Source organism: Microcaecilia unicolor, chromosome 7, assembly GCF_901765095.1.
Source record: "Microcaecilia unicolor chromosome 7, aMicUni1.1, whole genome shotgun sequence".
Lineage (NCBI taxonomy): Eukaryota > Metazoa > Chordata > Amphibia > Gymnophiona > Siphonopidae > Microcaecilia > Microcaecilia unicolor.
This window is the reverse complement of record NC_044037.1, coordinates 108,691,740-108,716,177: the sequence shown is the minus strand read 5'-3', so window position 1 is coordinate 108,716,177 and position 24,438 is coordinate 108,691,740. Positions and strand designations below refer to the sequence as shown.

Genomic DNA, 24,438 nt, shown 5'->3' with positions numbered 1-24,438 from the left:
TAGAATGACTTGTGAAGTGATTACATTTGCAGATGACACAAAACTATTCAAGGTTGTTAAAACACATGTGGACTGTGAAAAATTGCAGGAAGACCTTAGGAAATTGGAAGACTGGACATCCAAATGGCAGATGAAATTTAATATGGAAAATGCAAAGTGATGCACATTGGGAAGAATAATCCAAATCATAGTTGCCTGATGCTAGGGTCCACCTTGGGGGTCAGCACCCAAGAAAATGATTTAGGTGTCGTTATAGATAATACACTGAAATCTTCTGCCCAGTGTGCGGTGGTGGCCAACAAAGCAAACATGATGCTAGGAATTATTAGGAAAGTGATGGTAAATAAGACCAAGAATACTATAATGCCTCTGTATCACTCCATGGTGCGACCTCACCTTGAGTATTGCGTTCAGTTCTGGTCGCCATATCTCAAAAAAGACATAGCGGACTTAGGAAAGGTGAAAAGGAGAGTGAACAAAATGATAAAAAGGGATGGAACTCCTCTTATATGAGGAAAGGTTAAAGAGGTTAGGGCTGTTCAGCTTAGAAAAGAGATAGCTGAGGGGAAATACGAATTAGATCTATAAAATCCTGAGTGGTGTAGAACGAGTAGAAGTGAATTAATTTTTTACTCTTTCAAAAGTTCAAAGACTAGGGGACACTCCATGAAGTTACATGAAAATACTTTTAAAACAAATAGGAGGAAATATTTTTTCACTCAATGAACGGTTAAGCTCTGGAACTCTTTGCTGGAGGACTTAGTAACAGTTGTTAGTGTATCTGGGTTTTTAAAAGGTTTGGAGAATTTCCTGGAGGAAAAGTCCATGGTCTGCTATTGAGACAGACATGGGGAAGCCACTGCTTGCCCTAGGATTGTTAGCATGGAATGTTGCTACTATTTGGATTTCTGTCAGGTACTTGTGACCTGGATTGGCCACTGTTGGAAACAGGATACTGGGCTAGATGGACCATTGGTCTGACCCAGTATGGCCACTCTTATGTTCTAAAGAAACAGGCATACAGAAACTGAAATGGGAATTTTCAGGAAGCCAGACTCTAAGGGTCCCTTTTACGAAGGTACGCTAGAGTTTTTAGCATATGCTATGAATAAGCATGCACTAAACGCTAGAGATGACCGTATATTCCTATGGGAGTCTCTAGCATGTAGCGCGCTCTAATCATTAGTATGTGCTAAAAATGCTATTGCGCCTTTGTAAAAGACCCCCTAAGTGTAGTACTAGTAAATAAGAAACAAAAATGCATTTCCTTCTGTACACTACAAAATACAAATTAAAGATGCACTTTTCCCGAAGCTGATATATTTCAGTTCTATAAATTCTTGATTCCTCCCTATCTTGGGAACCGCAAATTAACCATTTGTTTAAACAGATCTTCTTCAGACTGAAACAACTAAGAACTATTTGTACATATTTGTTTGAAAATCATTTTGCTTTATTGGTCCAAAGCCTTATACTGTCTCAGACGGACTATTGCAATGCGTTATATCTTGGCATCTCAAGTAAATAACAATATAAACTCCAATTGTTACAGAATAATGTGGCCCTTTTATTGTTAAATCAAATAAATTGACCATGTATCTCCTTTGTTGCTAAATTACATTGGCTTCCATTTAGCACCTGCATTTTATTCAAATCTTCTTGTTATATTTTTAAGATACTACATGGTCTTACTTCAATTCATGTTACTCAATTGATTTATCTCTTATCTAGATCAAGAGTTAAATGAACACTAACTGTCTTGAATTAAGTTTTCCATCATTTAAAGGAGTTTGCTTTAAAAAAAAAAGTTATTGCGGATTCCTTCTCTTTTCAGGCAGTCCAGTTCTGGAATAACTTACCATTAAAAGTTTTTAAAAAAAACAAATGAAAAAACACTCTTCATACATTCCTGTTCATAAAGTTTAAAAATGTATTTGTATGATAAATATCTGATTAAGGATAAATTAGTTTAAGTCAGCATGTGTTGCGTAACAACTGTTATATTTGTATTTTGACTTTGTATGCCACTTTGGACCTATTACTAGGTATTAAAGGAGTTATAAATGTCATTAGATTAGATTATTGTTCTAACCAGGTTGGTTCCAGTCTGTTTTCCACCTTATTTGTGTGATTCTTCTAAATTCTTTTTTTTCAGTGCCTCCTTACCATTTCTCTCTTCCTGTCTTCCCATTGCCTTTCTCTCCCAACCTATTCTCTCATTTTTTCACTCATTCCGTAGTCCTCCATTTCTATCATCTGTACTCATCCCCTCTGAAGCCTTCATCTACCTTTCTCTGACTGTAGCTCCCTCACCAGCTTCAGCTTCTTCCCTGTAACTCAACCCTTCCTGATTTCTAGGCCATTTCTTCCTCTACCCCCTACCCAGCTTCCCTTTCCTCTTCTTCAACTTCGCTCCATTCCAGTCCTATTTCCATATTGTCCATATCCATTGCCCCATTTCTTAACACTGCTTCCTAAGCCCCCAGCTCCCTTATCCTTCACACCATCTCAGCATACCCCCTTCTCCCTTATTTATTTTATTTATTGTATTTGTACCCCACATTTTCCCACCTCTTTGCAGGCTCAATGTGGCTTACAGAGTATGGAAATGAGAAAGTCATTACATGATTAAAAAAAAAAACAGTCAATAATAATCTGAGGTGAAAGAGGAATTCAGATGGAAAGGTGTTAGGTAGGTCGTGTGAGAGGTGTTTTAGGTGTACTTGGGTAGTTTAAGAAATTATTTGTTTCATTGAGGGTGACTTTTGTAGGCTCTGTTGAAGAGATGTGTTTTCAAAGCTTTGCGAAAGCTTGTTAGATTGGTTATGGTTTTCAGGGCCATGGGTAGTGCATTCGAAGTCTGTGTGCTTTTGTACGCAAAGGTAGTGGCATAAGCCTGTTTGTATTTCATTCCTTTACAGCTGGGGAAGTTCAGGTTGAGGAATTTGCGGGCCGATCTTTTGGCATTCCTGGACGGTAAGTCCACTAGGTTTAGCATATAGAGTGGGGCATCTGCATGAATGATTTTGTGTACAGTCGTGCAGATCTTGAACTCAATTCGTTCCTTGAGCGGGAGCCAGTGCAGTTTCTCTCTGAGGGGTTTCGCACTTTCATATTTAGGTGTTCCAAAAATGAGTCTGGCTGCGGTGTTCTGGGCTGTCTGGAGGTTTTTGATGGTCTGTTCTTTGCAGCCTGCGTACAGAGCATTACTGTAGTCCAAGTGGCTTATTACCAATGACTGTACTAGGGTGCGGAAGATGTTTCTTGGGAAGAAAGGTTTTATTCTTTTGAGTTTCCACATCGATTGGAACATTTTTTTCGTCGTATTCTTCGCGTGGGTGTAGAGAGTGAGGTTTCGGTCAATGGTGACTCCAAGGATTTTCAGATTTTCTGAGATAGGAAGTGTGCAGTAGGGTGTGGTTATTGTAGGGTGTATTGTATTGGAAGGTGAGAACTAGACATTGAGTTTTTTCTGCGTTGAGTTTTAACTTGAATGAGTCCGCCCAGGAGTGCATAGTCTGGAAGCTCTGGTTGATCTCGTTGGTTATTTCATTTAAGTCACTTTTGAACGGGATATGGATCGTAACATCATCGGCATATATGTAGGGGTTAAGGTTTTGGTTGGCTAGGAGTTTGGCTAGTGGTATCATCATTAGTTTGAAGATAGTTGGTGAGAGGGGGGATCCTTGGGGAACTCCACATTCTGGTCTCCAAGGTGGCGATCTGTCCATATTCGTTATTACTTGGTAGGATCTGGTGGTGAGGAATCCTTCAAACCATTTGAGAACTGGGCCTCCTATTCCGAAGTACTCTAGTAGGTGTAATAGTATTCCATGATCCACCATGTCGAAGGCACTAGACATGTCGAATTATAGAATGAGTATGTTCTTGCCGGTTGCGATCGTTGTTTTGAATGTGTTCATTGCCGACACTAGTACAGTTTCAGTACTATGATTTGATTGAAATCCTGGTGAGACTCATGTAGAATTGATGGTTTGGTCAGGTATTCCGTGAGTTGTTTCGTCACTATGCCTTCCATCAATTTTGTTGTGAGTGGGATGGAAGCGACTGGTCGGTAGTTGGTTAAGTCCATTGTGCTTTTCTTGGTATCTTTAGGCAGAGGAGTTAGTAGGATATTTCCATTTTCCGTGGGGAAGAGTCCATTTATGAGTCTATAGTTTACTTGGTTCGTGAGGTCTTGTTTGAATTGTTTGGGTGCGGATCTTATTAGGCTGGTAGGGCAAGTGTCAAGTTTGCATTGAGATTTGGCATATTTACTGAGCCAGTGTGTGAGTTCATTTATTGAGATCAGGTCCCTCTCTCTCTAGACTTTTCCCTTCAATTTTTGATCCCTCCTTCTCTTTCTTCCATATTTCCCTCACTAGAGACTTCCTACCCCCTCCCACACACTAGAGACTACCCACTCTCTCTCACTCAATGCTTTTTCCCCCATTCTCATCCTTACCCCCTTGATGCTTTCCCCCCATTCTCATCCACCCTACCCACTCAATAATTTCCCCTATTCTCACTTACACCACCCAATGATCTTTCTCCTATTCTCACCCCCACCCATCTGATGTTCTTCCTTCCTCTAACTCACTGACCCATGTTTTATTCTTCCTTTCTATCCCGGGAAGAATTGCCCCTCTCCCACAATGGACATGTGTCCAAATGGACGAGGGGAGACTCCCAGAAGGCTTAAAATATATTCCTCTAACATGACCTCTTTCATCTGACTCCTGATATCCGTGAATATCAGTAGATGTGTAAGGGTCCTACCCATAACTAATTTAGGCTCAGGAGGTTAAGCATCCTGCTAGTAATTAGTTAAGAAGGAGAGAAGACAGATAGCAAGGGAAATTACCTTTATTATATCTTACCACAATAACACAGTAGGATCAGGAATACAAGCAGATAGGTGGACGGCCGGACAGCACTTCGTGTAGCAAGTCAGAAGGTCTTCTGGCACGCCCAAAATCTACCCACCTTATATATTCTCATATCTCCATTCTAAGTAATGGGGCCCATAAGCTACCATGTTAAGTTGTTTATCCCAAGCTAGCTGACCACAATCTTGCCCAATTGCAAAGTTGACACCCCTTTTTCTTAATCATTTCCTTGCACTTGGCATGACGCATTCATTTCTCAACTTGTTTTTCTAACTTAGATTAAAGTCCACTTTGTAACTGATAGTTTCCATTTTAATTCTCTAATCTTCCATTTTGTTTCATTTTTTCCTTGACCTAACTTTCCAATTTAAGTCATTCAGGCCTTTTCCTAAGCCTGACAACTACACTTGGCTTTACCATCAGGCCTCTATCTATGCTAACAACTAGGCCATACTTTTCCAGTAAGCTCCCAGTTATGTCAGCCATCAGATTTCTGACTCAGCCAAGGTCTGTAATGGCCTGAGCTCTATGACTGGGCCCGCCACCATTCCAGTGTGGGGGGGGGGGGGGGGGTCTCTGGCTGTACCATAATTATACACCCACTAGAGGTGCTCTCCCATTAGATGGTTTCTCCTCTCTTTCTCTCTCTTATCCCCCTCCTCCAGAAGTAGAAGTCTTAATAGGATGTTATCTCCTGTTGTGTGACCAGTCTCACCACAAGAGCTGCAAAATCTCACTGCTGTTATTAAACCGGTTCAGCAGCAGCAGCAGCAAGAGAGGACACCTTATGAATGTGTCTTCTGCTGCAGACCAAATGCGCTCAGCTGGAATTTGTGATCCTCCTGCGGGATTACAGGAATTGGGAGTCTCCAGCTGAATGTGGGAGACTTGGTAGGTACTCCATATCCAAGGCCCCACTCAGAGCTTCTTTGTAAGTTTTGATGGTGGCTGATGCTGTTTCTGAGTCAGCAGTGGAACAAGACTGCAGAGACAGAGGCGGAGCTGAATAAGGGCTAGGCTGCTTAGCAAATTTTGGTGCCAGAGGCAGTTTCCTGTGTTGGCTGCAGCTATATTGAAGCCTATCAGGGAGGCAGCCTGTCTACGTCAAACTGAGTTACTGCCATAGAGGCAAAACTTCTGCAGAAGATCAGGTCTGGACGTTCTCATGACATAGAAAATTACTCAATCATGTCACTGGGCACAGGAATATGCAAGTGCTGAGGTGAAGAGGATATAGGAGGAGAAGTCCAATCTGTGGAATTAGAAGGGGCTATGTGTTTGTTACACAGCTGGCTGAGTGGATGAGCAGCTAGGCTTAGACCTTCCTAAAATTACATCTACAGAGCCTTGCAAAAGTCTTCACAGCCCTGTCTTAAAAATGCAGTTCCAAGGGCATTGAAATGAGTGTTTGTTTTCCTGATCTGCACATCATACTGTACACATTCAAAATGAAAGAACAATTACAGAAATAGTCCAAAAGCAGGAGCTCAAAAACCAGGGGATCATGAGGGCCCATAATGATCCAATAATATCTAAGAAATAATTTCCTTATGCGTGGGTTTATCTTTCCCCTATGTCTCTCTCATTTTCTCCGAGTGTTGCTCTCTGGTTGTGTGGCTTTTCATATAGATCTCCTAATGACCCAGTTTCTAGAGATTTTTAGTCACTGTTAGATTTTTAACATACATCTCAATGTAATCCTGCTTCTTCAATTTTAAATCTACAGTGCAAGTAGTGGGGGAGTCAAAAAGCCCAAACTAGATTAAAATGTTCCCCCAGAAGCTGTCATTTCTTTGTGTGCCACTTCTGACCACCAGAGGGCGCTCATCTACCAGAGTCACTTTCTCCATAAACCACCACTTTAGCATCTCAGGGATCTTAAGCTTTGAAATCTGAGCCCTGCAAAGCAGCTGATAGATGTAGTTGTCTCTGGTTATTCTCCCCCTAAATTGAATATTATACCACTGGTGCTAACTATAGATTGAAAACAGCACTGAGAAAATAACCACTAATTATCTGTAAAACAGTAACTCTTGCTGCAGTGATACTAAGTCTCACTCAACAAGAATGTATATACTAATTTGAAGTTCTCACACCCTTTGGGTCCCTTCCCTCATGCATTAGAGCCTCAGAGACAGTACACTGATCCTAATCACTACTATTACAGAGCTACCAAGTTACCCATCCCAGGAGGGAGACTTTCTGACCAGTCTTGGTTTTAAACTTACCCAAAGCAGGTATTATTTGTAGTCCATGATTCTATTCTCTGAAATCAGTGCTGCAGGTCCCATAATGCACCAGGATGAGTGACAGAAATCCAGGACTGGCCAAAAAGTCTCCCTCCTGGAATGGGTAACTTGGCAGCTCTGCTATTAGGCAAGCTTAATATAGTACTTGAGCAGATAAAACCCAGCATGGTCCATCTAGTCTAACCAAAAAGGTGGCCAGGCTTGTAGCTACCACTCAATGCAGGTTACCACAGAGGAGGATCCTAATGGTTAATGCAGTGGGCTGGGGACCTGGGTTCAATTCCCACTGTGGCTCCTTGTGATCCTGGGCAAGACACCTAACTTTTCATTTCTCCAGGTACAAAATCTTAGAATGTAGGCCTCCCCCCACCCCCATGCTGTATTTTTTATTTTGTGTAAAAATCATTTTGCATTGAGTAAACATACTCTTTGCCTTTATTTCATCTTCTTACCATACAAGGATTCTCTGCAGTTACCCCTCATCTTCTTGAATATTGCCATCTTTTGTCCCCACCACCTCCTACAGAGGAACATTCCAGGCATCCACCACCCTCTCTGTGAAAAATTATTTCCTGATGATTTAAGAGCATAACATCACCACAGAAGAAGAAAAAGTGACCTAACTCCAAGGAAGAAATCTGAGCACATCCTTCTGTGTGATTTACCTCTCCATGCACCTACAAGTCCATGACATGTGCTCTGAAACCTATGTGCATGTTATTTAGCCACTGCGTGGAGAACATTTTTCAGCCACATATTTACCCATATTGCCTCCACTCGCTTCTGTATTGCTCCAGAGAAAAGGGATGCCTTTGTTTTTAATTTGCAAAGCAATACTGCCACTTAAATCTTTCTAGATTTACACCCTGCATGCACCATGTGTAAAATCTCACTCTTTGGGGTGGTTCACCCCTTGGCATCTCTGTTGTTGGCTGTCTTTGAAATGGTATTAACTGCAGATCCCTAGAGCTGCCCAGTTATCTGTCTATGTTCATTCACTATTAATGTTCAGTGCAGATGAAAAATGCACAGAGTTAAAAAGGAATCAATTAATTCAAGAAATAGGGTGGCTGGAGGGAAAGAGGAGTTGGGCTGGGGTGGTAAGGGCTGGAAGAGGATAGAGGTAGGATAATTGGTATTAGGAGGGGAGTAGGCCATAGGAACAAAGCCCCTCTCCTAAGCTATTGGTTAGATATCGAAGTTTGCAAAAGTTAATAATGTGAACAGTATTTATGTTTTATTCTGATAGAACCTTTTTATTATTTTAAAGTTATATTTGTACATGTTTTTCTGTGTTCAATGATTTATGATATTAATAAAGTGATTTCAAATAAACAGGAATCAAAAATGAAACCCCATTTTATTTTCATTCAGGCTTGTAGGGGGCCAGCCCAACCACTAAGTAGACTAGCTATCTGCCTAGGGTGACACTGTGCAGCAGTCCTCATGTTTACAGAAGACTCATCGTGAACAGCACAGGACCTGGTGCATCCACACATGCTCAAGGCCATGCACTGGCCATGTGAGGAGTCTTTTTTTTTTAGACATGCTAATTGCCATGCTACTGCAGCCCTGGGGAGGGTGCAGAAGGGAAGCTGCTGAACATCTTGGAGGAAGGGAGAGATGCTGAATACCTTGGGGGTGATATAGGGAGAGAAGGTTGGGAAAAAGAGAGATGCAGGACACCTCAGGATATAGGATGAGGAGATGCTAGACATTCAATTAAAGTGCCAGATACCTTTATGACCAGCTGTCTAAGGCAGTCATATTTTTTTTACAATCACTTTTAAATAGACAATACTACAACACTAATGGTGTTGTATTTACTGGGTTTATATATGTGGGTGTGGATCTGGGTTCATCCTACTGTATGCAGGGACTTGCAGTGCTGATTTCCTCACTGTTCCCCAAAGAAAAGCAAGACTACGTCCCAGCATGCACTGGGGTTAAAACCCAAGACTGGCTCAACCTGTTGGGCAAATGTAGATTCCACTGGCAATCTAGCCTGGGTTTTACCACACTGCATCAGAAGTTGCAGCCCTGTGTTTCTTGCAAGCACTGTTCTCTACATGTAGTTTAAAGGGAGGGAAGTACAAAAGCCTTGAGCTGTATGCTTCACCCTTTCTTATCTAGAAAACAAAGACTTGGGGTTTTGTACCTACAGTGCCTCTACTTTATCCATGTCTGTGCTCAATGTAGCCATATGCAAACATACTACAGAAATGCATTCTGCATTTAAAAATCCCCCCTCCCTCCACCCGGTTATTCTCTCTTCTCATGAATGATGATTCTTCTCCTATCCTAAGTACCTTAAGAGATGAATGATAGCCCTAGTCTATGGAAGATGGCAACCAAATTCAAAAAGTGCAATGTGTTGATTGATCTAGGTGGCTGGGCAGAACAGCAACCATCGTTGTTTGGTGATGTTTTCATTTACTTAATTTATTGTTTTTCTGTATTTTCACATTTCTTTATTTGTAAATCTATTGATGTGAGGCCTTGGGTAGTGAGCCCTTGTGCCACGACTGAGCACGGTGGATGAAGAGCAGCCCCACACTCGGTCAGGCAGCCGGACAACCCTTAGCTTCACCTGGGGAGCGACCACAGTTCCCCGGGAGTTCAGCCCCCAGGTGCAGGTGGCCACCAGGGCTTCTGGATACGATTGGGGTTGGGCCACCACCGACCCGGCGGGCGGTAGTGACGGGACTAACCTAGTCCAATCCACAAGATGGGGCCACAGCTGAGAAGAGAGTAGTGAAGATTCCCTCCAAGGATCTGGCCAGCAGCAAGCAGGAAAAGTCAAGAACAGTCCAATGGTCAAGGCAGGCAGCAAGACAGCGGGTAGTCAAGTTCAATCCGAGGGTCAAGGCAGGCAGCAAGACAGTGGGTAGTCAAGTTCAGTCCGAGGGTCAAGGCAGGCAGCAAGACAGTGGGTAGTCGAGTTCAATCCGGTAGTCAGGTACAGCAGGAAGGTAGACAGTAGAACACACGATCTCAAGCGCCAGAACCTCTATAGCAATAGAAGCCGAAGTGAAGACTGAAGGCAACTGTGGTTCTTAAATAGTCCCCTCATCGGTCGTCACCCCCGTCAGTTGGAAAGAGCAATCCGGGATTTGTGGCCACTGAAGATGGTGGAGCAACAGCGGGAAGAAGTCAATCCTGTCCAATCAGGCGCGGAGAAGAACCTGCGCTGGAAGGAAGCTCCGCCCCAAAGACGCCAACAGCCCGAGTGGCCGACTTCAGGGCCGAAGCGGAATGGCCGGTCATCAGAACTGAAACAGAACGGCCGGCCAACGAGACCGGCCACCAAGACCCCAAGGCATAGCCGGCCATCGAGACCGGACCGAACATGGCCGGCCACCGCTACCGTGACCGAAGACGAGCCGGCTGTGCGGCCCGCCCCGCAGGTGAGGGAGGTGACAATTGAAAATTAAATAATAAAATAACAGCTACTGATATAGCAGCGACCTATCATTTTACAGCACTTTAAGCGTTAAATTTTTAATTTAAAAAGTTCTACTAAAATATACTTTATTTACAAATATAGAGCTACAAAACACACACACTTGCAGGGCAATTCTATAAATGTCCCAAGAAGGCAAGCGATATGCAAGATCCAAGATGGCAAAAACAAACAGCAGACCAAGCACAGAATGGCCGTCATCCAGAAGCGTAGCCAGGTTGAGGGCACGTGGGTAGCAGAGAGCAGACTGCCAACAACGCTGGCACGTATTTTAAATGTAACAAATTTTAAATGTAACAAATTGCGTGAAAAATAGGCACCAGTGGAAGTCCATCTGAGGGAGCAGCCGCTCCCCTGGCGACCCACCTAGCTATGCCTCTGCCACCACCAAGATTTATTCACCACAACATAAATAAAATATTTAAAACCCCAACATAGCCAAGTTTCGTCCTTGTAAGGGCTGCATCAAGGGCATTAAAAAAAAAAAAACAAGCAGTATAATCCTGCAGCGTCAGCTGCTTTTACCTTTATGAAGGGAAACGTGGTCATGTTGGGCTTTTAGTATTTATTTATGTTGTGTTTGAATAAATCTACATTTAGTCTGATGTTTGTTTCTGCCAGTTCTATACATGGGTACGTGCAGTTACACAGATCTTGCACTCATAAGTGGAACCTTAATTGGCAATTATTTGCGCAAGTGCATTCTGAGGTGGGGTGTAAGTGCTACAGTGTAACTGCAAGGAGGCGTACAAGTGGGCAAATCATGTCCAGGACACGGAAATGTTGTCAAGCAACATGCACAACTTACAGAACACCATTAATTCCACATGTTGCGTGTAGAGACCAACCAAAAGCAATGATTTTGGTTCCGGCGAAAACTGAATCCGCAGCCTAAATCCATGGCTTGGTTTCGGCTGGAACTGAAGCTGAAATGTTGTGCCAGCCTCCCCTGCACCCCCCATCCCCAGGGGAAGAGGCGGCACCCCCATGCTCCCTCACCCAATTGAGAATGGATCCCTGTGTGCAGCAGCTGCCACCGCCTTCTGAGTCTCTCCCCCCCACCCCAAGCATCAGTAGGCCCAGGCCTAACTTGGGGCCAGATGACAAAGCTTATCGTGCTATAAACGTTTGCTTTAGACTGGTTCTAGCCAGTCTAAAGCAAACGTTTACTTAGCTAGTAATGCACAAAGGTGTTTTCCATGGCTCTAACGTGAGCTGTTAGCAGTCACTGAGAACCCCATGCAAATGTATTCTAATGAGCTCAATCATAGTCTAATGTGTATTCTGGGGGATGCACAGCTCCAGAGCAGCCCTAATTTAACGAGCAAATTCTACGGCTGCTCTGGCGCTGTCGAAGAGGAGAGAAGCACAACCCCCCCAAATTGTTTAAAAAAATTTCCATGATGATCTAATGGACCACAACCCCCCCCCCCCCCCCCGTATCTTGTTTTCTTTATTTCCCTGATGGTCAAGTGGACCCTGACCCCCTAATCTTTTTTTTAAATTTCCCTGGTGGTCCAATGGACAAACCCCTTCCCCTGCACAGGCATACACCCCTCCCTCCCGCACCCGCCCCCACACCCCCGTCCCTCCCTGTACCTTTACAATAAGTCGGAGGCAGAAGGGCAAGAGCTTCGGCTCCTCCCTCGTGCCTCCCGGAACTAAATGGTGGTGCCCAGGCCCTGCCCAGTGCATTCTAGGATTCATTGGGCAGGGCTAAACACCATATAAGGGAAAAAACCTCCTTATGTGGTGTTTAGCTCTGCCCAGTGCATTCCAGAATGCACTGGGCAGGGCCTGGGTGCTGCCATTTTGTTCCGGGTGGGCCCAAGGCAGGAGTGAGGAGCCGTTGCTTGTAAAGGTGCAGGGAGGAGCAGGGTGGAGGTCGGGTATGGGAAGGGGTGTGTGCATGCGCAGGGGAAGGGGTTCTCTCTACTGGACCACCATGGAAATTTGAAAAAAAAAAAAAAGTTTGTGGGGTCACGGTGGGTTGAGGGGAGAGATCGTGGTCTACTGGAAAAAAAGATTGGAGTGGTCAGGGTCCACTGGACCACCAGGGTAAATTTTTTTAAAAGTGTGGGGTCGTGGAGGTCCAGTGCATAAGAGCTGTCAAATGGATTTGACAGCGGTGCCAAATCCAGTTGACAGCTCAAACTCGCAAACAGTGAGGATGCACAAAGAGGGATCCATGCAGCTCATTTGCATGCGATCCCCTTTGTGCATCTCTGGCTGTTGACGATTTGCTAAAGTTTAGCAATATGGCTGCCTTTGTGCATCGGGGCCTTAATAAACTCTAATAGTCTAATGGCCTCTTCTGGAGCAGAAAAGAACCCCACTGTTTCCTGCCCGCTGCTCTGTCCATTACTGCTCCACCCTAGGAGGTTTTAATTCTTCCTGATGCAGCCAGCCATCTTGGTACACCCAAAACAATGAAATGAATAGGGTGTCAAGTTCCGCCTATTGGCTTCAGCCCACATGATGGGCCAGATACGCTAATGCTGTCTCCTGTTATCATACCTCATTGCCTTCTGCAGCAGTCTCAGCAGTCATTTCAAAGCAGTGGCGGTGGCGGCAGCAGCAATGGACAGAGCAGCGGGCAGGAAAGAGTGGGTTATTTCTTGCCCTCAAAGAGATCACCAGATCACCAGGGCTTGTTAAAGTAGGCCTCAGGAGGGCCTTCTGAAGCTCGGGAGGAGGGGGGGGGGGCAGCAGAAAGTTTAATTTTCAGCTGAAAATGCCTGGTCTTTCCAGCCAAAACCCGAACTCAGATTTCAGGTCAGTTTTGGTGCCAAATCCAAAAGCAAAATTTGGTCAGCCTTTAGTTGCATGGTGCAGTTATGTATGCCAACATACACCAGCCACTGACCTGGCATAAGCGGTTGCAGCTAAATTTCAGCACAGCAAAGTGGCTTTACGCTAGTGTCCTGCAATGGCTTAGATGCACCCAGCTGCCATTATAGAGTTGGCGCTCACTATTGTGGTACCCAGTTATAGAACTATCTCCTTAATATAAAGGACAGGTTTCAGCAGCAGTGGTGGGGTGGGATGTTAGGGGATGATAGGGAATGTTATAGGGGGTATCTCTGCATGAGCACTGTGATGTCTCTCTGTGTGCGGTGCAACCAGTCTTGGTACTGCTGGCAGACACTCCAGCCCTTGAGTTTCTTACGGAAGGCTGTGGAGGCATCAAGGGCAGGTGACGGTGGTACTAGTGGCATGGGGAAGGAGAGAATCTTCATCACCGATGCCACATTGCTTCTCAGTCCCAGGGCCTGTTTGGCTGATTTCTCTAGCAGTTCCAGTAGGTCTGAGGCATTGGGGTTCAGATCCTCCTGCCAGGACTTCACCTCAGACAGGAAATCAGTAAGGAAGGTATATGCCACATAGTTCTGCCGCAGACGCTCAGAATCACTCAGGGACAACCAGACATCCTTTGAGAGGTCTGGAGAAGGGAGCTCTGTGAGTTTCTTCGGTTCCGGAAGTAAGTCGGGCTGCCCAAAAGGGCTCCCTTGGTACTTCAGCTGTGATAAAGAAAAGTTTAGAAACATAATTACCAACCCAACAGTAATTATAATCTGTATATTAATAGGGTATTTCATCACAAAAGGGTGGGGGAGATTTTTTTCTTACTAAATACAATCAAGGCTGACTTAACCATTAGGCAGAATGGGTGGCCACCTAGAAAGGTGGCTTTTGAACATAAGAACATAAGAGTAGCCATACTGGGTCAGACCAATGGTCCATTTAGCCCAGTATCCTGTTTTCCAAACAGTGCCAAGTCAGGTCACAAGTACCTGGAAGAAACCCAAATTGTGGCAACACTCCATACTACAAATCCCAGGGCAAGCAGTTGCTTCCCATGTCTGTCTCAACAGCAGACTATGGACTTTTCCTCCAGGAATTTGTCCAAAGCTTTTTTAAACCCAGATATGCTAACCGCTGTTACCACATCCTCTGGCAAAGAGTTCCAGAGCTTAACTATTTGATGAGTGAAAAAATATTTCCTCCTATTTGTTTTAAAAGTATTTCCATATCGTACTAAAGTCCTGCAGGCATTGCAGAGACACAGAGCAGACATAGCATTCCTCCAGGAGACCCATCTCTCCAATAATGAGCACAGCAAATTCCAGAAGGGTTGGGTGGAAATGGCAGCAGGCTCTCCAGCACTGGGTAAAAAGGGAGGAGTGTTGATATTAATTCGGAGGGGCCTGCAGATGTGAATTAAAACAATAAAATGGGACGAGGGAGGTAGGATAGTGATAATGGAAGTAGAAATAGGCACATCTTCATATATCCTGTGCAATATATATGCACCCAATGTGTATGACAAGAAATTCTATAACAAGTTATTGGAACTGCTTGGCTCCTACCAGGGGGGCAATGTCATACTAGGAGGGGATTTCAACATGGTGATAGACCCTGGGATTGATAGATGTGTTGAATTGGGTTTGCAGCATAGATTTCAATCACGAGGTGTGCCTTTCCTCTGCTCAGCCCTAAACTTGATAGATGTGTGGAGGGTGTTGCACCCTTCGCAGAGGGACTATACTCACACCTACAGAGCACACTTGACCCAATCCCGTATTGATTATTTTCTCATATCCCCGGCACTGTTTTCTCAAGTGCCAAAAGCAGAGATAGGCCCATGCGAGATTTCAGACCATGCGATGGTATGGCTTGAACTACAGGTCACTGGAAGAGGGCTTGGGAAGGGAGGGTGGAGATTTCCATTTGAATTGTATAGAGATCAAAATTTTAAGTCATTTATAAGTGAAAAATGGCAGGAATTTGAGCAATTTAACGGAGATCACAGACACAATGCGGTACTGTACTGGGAAACAGCCAAAGCAGTTATGAGGGGAGAGGTGATAGCCTATAGAGCAAGAGCCAGGAAAATGAGGGATAAAGAGATCCTTCGCTTGGAAAGAGAGGTTCGGGCAAGAAGGAAGAGACTAGGGGAGGAAGTCACGGATAAGAACAAGAAGGAGTTGCTCATTACTCAGAAAAACCTAAATGAGCTTCTTCATCAAAGAGCACAGAAAACACAAATGTATTATAAACACCAGCTATTTCAATATGGAAACAAAGCAGGTGCATTATTAGGCAGGCTAGTGCAAGGGAAGAAAGGGCCCTCAAGGATTCTACAAGTGAAGGATGGAGGAGGGAATCTCCTAAGGGAGACCGGAGATATTATAGGGAGATTTAGGGAATTTTTTATGGCGCTATATGCAAAACCTACCGATATTGTGGAAGACAGTAACTTATATCTAATAAACCAAAATCTGCCCAAGATCACAGAGGAGCAAAGAGAGACTCTAAACAGTCCTATTGTGGAAGGGGAATTGATGTTGGCCCTACAGCAGAGTGAATTACATAAGACGCCGGGACCAGACGGATTCAGTATAGCATTCTATAAGATCCTACAAGAGCAGGTCACACCTCCCCTGTTAGATTTATATAACAACATGGTCTCAACCGGGACAATGCCAGACTCCCTTAACATAGCAAAAATTATATTATTACGAAAACCTGGGAGGGATGAAACTGAGGTAAGTTCCTACAGACCAATCTCCCTATTGAATAGTGATCTTAAATTATATGCGAAGATCCTGGCCAACCAACTGGCAAAGCTTTTGCCTTGGTTAATAGCACCTCCTCAAATTGGGTTTGTGCAAGGGAGGACAGTGGCAAAAAATATGAGGGCTCTGTTGGCATCCTTGGAGACAGTGGAACGACAGAAAAGGCCTTCTCTGGTTGTCAGTTTTGATGCGGAGAAGGCCTTTGATAGGGTGGTGTGGGGCTTTCTATTTGCGGTGCTGACTAAGATGGGCATTGAAGGGGCTTTCCAAGAGGCAATAGGAGCACTCTATGTAAATTCCCAGGCATATTTGTCGATCAACGGGGAACAGTCACCCTTATTCCCGATCAGGAGGGGTACGAGACAGGGGTGTCCTCTCTCGCCCCTACTATTTGTCTTGGCATTAGACCCATTGATCAGGGAAATTACGGATCACCCGGAAATAGAGGGGGTAAATTGGGGACCCGAAGGGTTTAAGGTATCTGCTTTTGCAGATGATTTACTGGTTCATCTAACCCAACCAAAATGTTCATTGGAGGCCTTATTAGAAATCTTTAGGGAATATGGGGATTTCGCTGGTTTTAAAATAAACTATTCAAAATCATTAGCATTAGCAACAGACAATAGTGTGAGGCAGATGTGGGGAGCAGCGTTCCCACTGCGATGGGCATCAGAGTCACTCCAATACTTAGGGGTACAGATCCCCAAGAAAACATCGGAAATACATCTGATGAACATAGGTAATAGGATCGCAGCTTTGAAGGACCGGCTAGACAGATGGGGAGTCCTGCCACTCAACCTGCATGGGAGAGTGCATCTGTTTCGTATGGTGGAATTTCCACGATGGTTATACTTATTTCAGGTGCTCCCTATACGATTACGGGCTAAAGATTTATATCAAATCCTCAAACATGTCAGGAAATTTATTTGGAGGGGGTCGAAGCCAAAACTCCCTTTGAAGTTAATGATGGGGTCGTGGAGAGAGGGAGGCATTGGATTACCAAACCTCCGTCGCTACAACCAGGCCAGTCTACTCCGGCACCTGGGTGATTGGTTATTAGATAGGCAAGATTACACCCCCCATAGCCTGGAGCAAGAGTGCTTCAAACCTTTTCACTTATATTTTTTCTTACAATGCCCGAGCCGCCAACTCCCGCCATGGGTAAGCAACAGTGTATTGGTAAGACCTTTGAGACAGGTATGGAGAGAGTTAAATGAGACCTGGGGGCTAGCGGCGGATATAACAGATCTTCTACCTCTGCAGGGTAACCCACAGTTCTCACCAGGTACGGAGAACAAAGTACTTTGTAGTTGGGCAACAATGGGGATCACCAGATTGGAACATGTACTGGATTCTAAGGGACGATTATTGGAGCTTGGAGCTCTAGGGGTAGGTATCACTCAGAATCATCAATTTGCGTATTACCAGTTAGCACATTATGTTAGATCTTTAGAGCAAGGGAAATTGAGCAGTGGACATGGGCGCCATATAAGGGCATTCTTTAGTTCCGTGCAAGGGAGGCGTTTATCGGTCTCTGGATTACAAAAAGCGTTGGGGGAGTTGAGTAGGGGTAGAGATACAGAACGTATTTTAGGGAAATGGGCCCAAGATCTGAAGCGTCCGAACCTGAAACTAGACTTTCAGAAGTTATCAGCTAGAATTCCCGCCTTGTCGAGAAACGCCGCCTTGAGGGAATGTCAATACAGGATTTTATATAGGGCATACATGTCAAAATATCAAGTATCCAAATTTGGAGGAGAGGTCGATTCTTTATGTTCTAAGTGTGGGCAGCGGGAAGGCACATTATATCACTACCTTTGGGAATGCTATAAGATCCAGAACTTTTGGAGGCAAATTGTGGGATTTTTAGAGTCGGTATTAAAGAGCAGGATCCCGTTTACTCCGCAGGGTCTACTCTTAGATCAGTATGAGTTATTTGTCTTGCACGCGGGAGGAGCCCGGCAGTTCATCAGGAAAGCCAGTTTAGTAGGTAAGAAACTGATTTTACAGGCTTGGGTACACTCCGAACCCCCGGATTACTGGCATTGGAGGAATAGTCTGTATGAGCTGCTGATGATGGAGAGGAGAGAGGTGGGATCCTTCCCAAAAGGAAAGAGGGCATTCCTGAAGATTTGGGAGCCTTATATACAGTCATTGGCGCCCAGGGCTCGGAGTTTTATTCTGAACCGATTATGAAGTGGCCATAAACTGAGTTTTTTTTTTCTTTCTTTTTCTTTTCCATCGTTTATTTCCTTAGGAATACTAGGATGGGGGGAGTTGGTGGACAAAAGGGGAGAAGGCTGGGTTGTTCAATTCCAAAGTGTATGGGAGTGCTGCTAAGGTGGATTAGATATTACACCTATGCTATAAACAATGGTTAACAGAACAAGTTATAGCAATTGTTGTATGTAGATTGGTATAGTAGAATAAGTCTGCCACAATAAGAGTGACGCTCTCAGGAATGGGGGAGGGGGCCATCAGAGCACAGGACCCAGGACCTCCCCCGGGACGGGAGACAGTCCAATAAATGAAAAGTTGAAGCACACACACATTGACCACCACTCAGAGGGGGGGGGGAGGGGTAGAGATAATATGTTAAAAGTTTGATGACGAGCTGTATCATATGGTTTAAACAGAGCATGTTTGTATACTTTGAATCTCTGTATATGCAGCAGGTTAAAGGTGTTTCTTTTGAGTTGTCATCAATAAAAATGTTGAACCTTAAAATGTTGGTCCTTGCACATAAGATGTATTATGAGCAAGTACCATTGCCCCTGAGAGAATTAAAGTTTTATAACCCTGCCAGAGATTTTATTTTCTTCGGAATCCTTGTGTTGGTTATTCCAGGGATTAAAGTGGCCTGGCTAAATAGTACACATCAACAGGCTTTTTCTGTAGTGGCTTCTGTCCTTTGAAATAAACTTCCTCCTAACGTTGAGGGCAGAAGGTTGTCCGAAGCACTTTAAGAGACTCTTAACAGCTCATTTGATTTTCTGTACAGTTAAGGGGGGGGGGGGATAATTCTTTTTTTTTTTATTATTGTATATGTTGATATGGCTGCTCGGGGTATTGTGTGCTTTCCTGTTATTATATTTAATTGTAAACCCAGGGCCGGTCTTAGCAAGTGCGGGGCCCTATGCAGACCAATTTGGTGGGGCCCCATCCTAGCCCCGCCCCATCCTAGCCCCGCCCCCACCCCAGCTCCACCCCATTGATAATATTATTCAATTTTTAGAAAAACTTTTATTTATGAAATTTCAAATAAAGACAAATGAAGCTAAACTTGTACAGAAAAACTGATTGAAATAATAAGCACAATGCTATCATGACCCCCCACCCCCCCGAAATTATTCAGTTCAAGTCCACTACAATTAGTAGTTCCAATTCTCATAACCCCGGGGGGGGGGGGGGGGGGGTCAGAGGTGCGGACATTCAATCTCTCCACTGCAAAACACTATACACAAACTTGTGCAAAAACACACTCATAACCTTACCAAACCATAACAGCACTAATTCCAAGGACAGGACGAGCACAACCTTATGCATGGAAAGGCAGAACTGTAATTACACCAGGCTCTAAAACACCGATACACTACCTCGTAAAAAAAACAAGACAAAAAGGGCTGCAAATGCTACACGCTAGCAGGATACTGCACCTTGATCACACATGAAAAACATGACACAACAGATATGAAGGCAAAATACTGAACTGGAAAGTTACCTCAAGAAGTCAGACTCAGCATGCAGCAATACTAGAACAATTGAAACTTACATGCAAAATATCACAGATGCACATTTCCAAAAGCTGACATATTCCAATTAATAAATTCTGAATAAAATACTTTTTTCTACCTTTGTTGTCTGATCATTTGGTTATTCTATTCGCTTTGGTCCCAGTGTCTTCTGTTTTATGCAGTGTCTTCTTTCCATTTGATATTTTTTCTCTCACCATGTCCACCATCCTCCTGTGTCCTTATGTGTCCTGTCTACCATCTGTAGCCCTGTCCCTATCCTTTCTCGAGTTTCAGCATCTGCCTTCAGTGTTCCAATGCAGCCCTTAAATTCAGCAATTTCCCCTCCATGCATATCCAGCATTTCTCCTCACTCCCCTCCTTCCATGTGCATCTACTTTCCTCCCCTTCCCTACATCCATGTCCAGCATTTCTCCTCTATCCCTTCCCCTCCATCCATGTGCATCTCCTTCCTTAGTCTTTCCTTCCCTCCATTCGTGCCCAACATTTCTCCTCTCTCCCCTGCCCTCCATGTCCAGAAATTCCCCTCTCTCCCTGAGCCCTGCCCTGCTCCTCTGTCCCCTGCCCCCTCCATTCATCCCTATAAAGCAATTCCCCTCACTCCCTGAGCCCTGCCCTCCCATGCTCCTCTGTCCCCTGCCCCCTCCATTCATCCCTATAAAGCAATTCCCCTCTCTCCCTGAGCCCTGCCCTCCCATGCTCCTCTGTCCCCTCCATTCATCCCTATCCAGCAATTCCCCTCTCTCCCTGAGCCCTGCCCTCCCATGCTCCTCTGTCCCCTGCCCCCTCCATTCATCCCTATCCAGCAATTCCCCTATCTCTCTGAGCCCTGCCCTCCCATGCTCCTCTGTCCCCTGCCCCCTCCATTCATCCCTATCCAGCAATTCCCCTCTCTCCATGAGCCCTGCCCTCCTCCCATCCATGCTCCTCTCTGTCCCCTGCCTCCTCCATTCATCATCCCTATATCCAGCAATTCCCCTCTCCCTGAGCCCTGCCCTCCCATCCATGCTCCTCTGTCCCCTCCATTCATCCCTATCCAGCAATTCCCCTATCTCCCTGAGCCCTGCCCTCCCATGCTCCTCTGTCCCCTCCATTCATCCCTATCCAGCAGTCCCCCTCTCTCCCTGAGCCCTGCCATCCATGTCCAGGTCCTCTCTCCCCTGCCCTCCCGCTCCCATGTTCAACTGCCTGCCCGCCCTGGCGCCCTCTTCTCCCCCCCAACCAACAAGCATGCTTTTTCTTTTAAATTTACCCGCCTCCGTCGCCGACTCGCTGGAATCTGACTGGACAGCACAGCAGGCATCGTCGCTGAAAGCGCTCCTCCCCCTCCCAAGTGCACCCGACGTCTCTAGCAGAATGGAGAAGCTTCCTGATTCGTTCATTCTGTCCCGCCCTCGAGGGCGGGACACTGAGAATGAACGAATCAGGAAGCTTCTCCATTCTGCTAGAGACGTCGGGTGCACTTGGGAGGGGAGGAGCGCTTTCAGCGCCGATGCCTGCTGTGCTCTCCAGTGTCCAGTCAGATTCCAGCGAGTCGGCAACGGAGGCGGGTAAATTTAAAAGAAAAAGCATGCTTGTTGGTTGGAGGGAAGAGGGCGGCAGGGCAGGCAGAATAGCGTGTCGTCGGATCGCCTTCGGCCTTGGGAAGGGGCTGACTGAGGCGCCGCACGGGGCCCCCCTAAGCGCGGGGCCCTATGCGGCCGCCTCGGTCGCCTCGGCCTAAGACCGGCCCTGTGTAAACCAATTTGATATTGTATTATGTAAGGCAATATATGAAGTGTAATAAACTATAAACTATTAAGTGTTAAAAGTATTTCCATATAACTTCCTTGAGTTGAGGGGCAGCAAAGAACAGCTACAGTGACAGCAAAACAATAGGACTTTGGTCTTCACTGATGTCTAAATAGGAGACTCATTATATCTTTTCATGACCCTGCTGACTGTCTGCAAATGAGATTCTATACCCATGAGTCTCTCTCTCAAATCTCCCCTTACTACTTCCACCAATCTCTCTCTTAACCCCCCCCCCCCCACTCCACCTTTGCAACTGGTCTCTCTCACTCTATCAACCCATTTAGCTAGTCTCAGTCTCTCTCTCAAACCCCTTCTGCCTCACCATTTGACACCAGTCAATCCACCTCCACTTTTAGCAGCCCCACCAACCTTTTGCCATCTCTCACTTTTTTCCAGTTCTGTCTCAAACCCTACCATGTGTCACTAGCACTAATATCCCCTTTTTCCATGCTCTCCCCCGCGCCTAGGGTTGCCAACTAAATCCAGATTCCCTCAGGGTTGATCCACTCCTGGTCTTACCCCATTGCATGCAGGGACTTGTGGTTCTGATTTCCCCATTGGATCCCCTAAGAAAAGCAAGGCTACAAGTCTCAATGGAGTGGGGTTCCCCAGGGGTCTGTGCTGGGACCGCTGCTTTTTAACATATTTATAAATGACCTAGAGATGGGAGTGAGGTAATTACATTTGCTGATGACACAAAGTTATTCAAAGTCATTAAATCACGGGAGGATTGTGAAAAATTACAAGAGGACCTTGGGAGACTGGGCGTCTAAATGGCAGATGATGTTTAATGTGAGCAAGTGCAAAGTGATACATGTGGGAAAGAGGAACCCGAATTATAGCTACGTCATGCAAGGTTCCATGTTAGGAGTCACAGACCAAGAAAGGGATCTAGGTGTCGTCGTTGATGATACGTTGAAACCTTCTGCTCAGTGTGCTGCTGTGGCTAAGAAAGCAAATAGAATGTTAGGTATTATTAGGAAAGGAATGGAAAACAAAAATGAGGATGTTATAATGGCATTGTATCGCTCCATGGTGCGACCGCACCTCGAATATTGTGTTCAATTCTGGTCGCCGCATCTCAAAAAAGATATAGTGGAATTAGAAAAGGTGCAGAGAAGGGCGACGAAAATGATAAAGGGGATGGGACGACTTCCCTATGAGGAAAGGCTGAAGTGGCTAGGACTCTTCAGTTTGGAGAAAAGGCGGCTGAGGGGAGATATGATAGAGCTCTATAAAATGATGAGTGGAGTTGAACGGGTAGATGTGAAGCATCTGTTTACGCTTTCCAAAAATACTAGGACTAGGGGGCATGCGATCAAGCTACAATGTAGTAAATTTAAAACAAATCGGAGAAAATGTTTCTTCACTCAACATGTAATTAAACTCTGGAATTCATTGCCAGAGAATGTGGTAAGGGCGGTTAGCTTAGCGGAGTTTTAAAAAGGTTTGGACAGCTTCCTAAAGAAAAAGTCCATAGACCATTATTAAATGGGGAAATCCACTATTTCTGGGATAAGCAGTATAGAATGTTTTGTACTTTTTTAGGATCGTGCCAGGTATTTGTGACCTGGATTAGCCACTGTTGGAAACAGGATGCTGGGCTTGATGGACCTTTGGTCTTTCCCAGTATGACAATACTTATTTACTTATGTACTCTGCATGCATTGGGGTAAGGCCAAGACTGGATCAACCCTGTTGGGCAAATCTGGATCTAGTTGGCAACCCTAATTCCCCCCCCCCCCCCCCCCAAATTGAGCCTGTGGTGCTGATGGCGTAGCTCCAGTCTTTCCCTGAAGCAGCAGTTTTGGATTGCTAAACAGGATTCCTGTTGGAACTTTGAATGGGAGATGAAAGATAAAGTGGAGATAAGTGCTAGAAATATATTTTGGGGTTATTTCATTATTGAGGACATTGACTTTGGCACTTTTGTTATTGAATTGAGTGAAAGCAAAGCCATTGGACTGTTGAATATAGTAATGTGAAACATTTCTAGTCACTGTTTTGAAACCTTTTGCGCATCCTGCTGCATTATGGCTAGTGGTAGGCCCACCCTTCCATTTTTTTATCCCTTTTATGTTACTGCTACTTGGAATGTGGCAACCAACAGCCTGGGTACCCGAGCCAGGGGTCATGCAGAGATGCCAAGTTAACTAGTTCCAGTCTGGAGACTTTTTATCATTTATTTATTTACTATACCGTTACTTACTGCATAGCAAAATAGAACGGTTTACAAAGCAAATGTTACAAAAAAAAATTAACTATACATTTAAGAACTCCATTTAAAAGATAGAAAAGAAGACAAATCTCTTACTCAAGATAGTGGGTCAAACAAATAAAGTAACAGTCATACGTCCGCCACAGAGACATGCATTACACTTCAGATTCCTGTGTGATCTATCTATTGAGATCCCACAATGGAAAAAGCCAGTTGGTAGAAACATGTTTTTAATGCTTTACAAAATTGGGAGTAGGACCCTTCTAGTCTGATTTACTTTAGTAAGAAATTCCATAATGCTGGGGAGAGAAAGTAGAAAGCTGATGAGTGAGTGGAATCCTATCTGACCCTAGATGGGTGGGGGTAGAACCAGTCTGTTACCTGTAAGTGAGCGAAGAGTATGGCCTGGCGTATATGGAATTGTCAGTGCCGCAAGATAAGATGGTATGTTGGTGTGAAGTGCCTTATGTGTCAGTATGAGAATTTTGAATTGA

The 24,438-nt window shown here is 44.7% G+C and overlaps 1 protein-coding gene across 4 annotated transcripts in view; it reads right to left on the bottom strand.

Annotated features, from left to right (window-relative positions):
- Nucleotides 1–12,406: 12,406 nt before the first annotated feature.
- The window catches only part of CTF1 (cardiotrophin 1), a 30,403-nt gene continuing 18,371 nt past the window's right edge, over nucleotides 12,407–24,438 (bottom strand). For all 4 annotated transcript variants that reach the window (XM_030209591.1, XM_030209589.1, XM_030209590.1 and 1 more), the window contains exon 3: nucleotides 12,407–14,122. In XM_030209591.1, coding sequence (XP_030065451.1) covers nucleotides 13,670–14,122 — 453 coding nt within the window. In that variant the 3' untranslated portion in view covers nucleotides 12,407–13,669. The remainder of the gene's footprint in view (nucleotides 14,123–24,438) is intronic.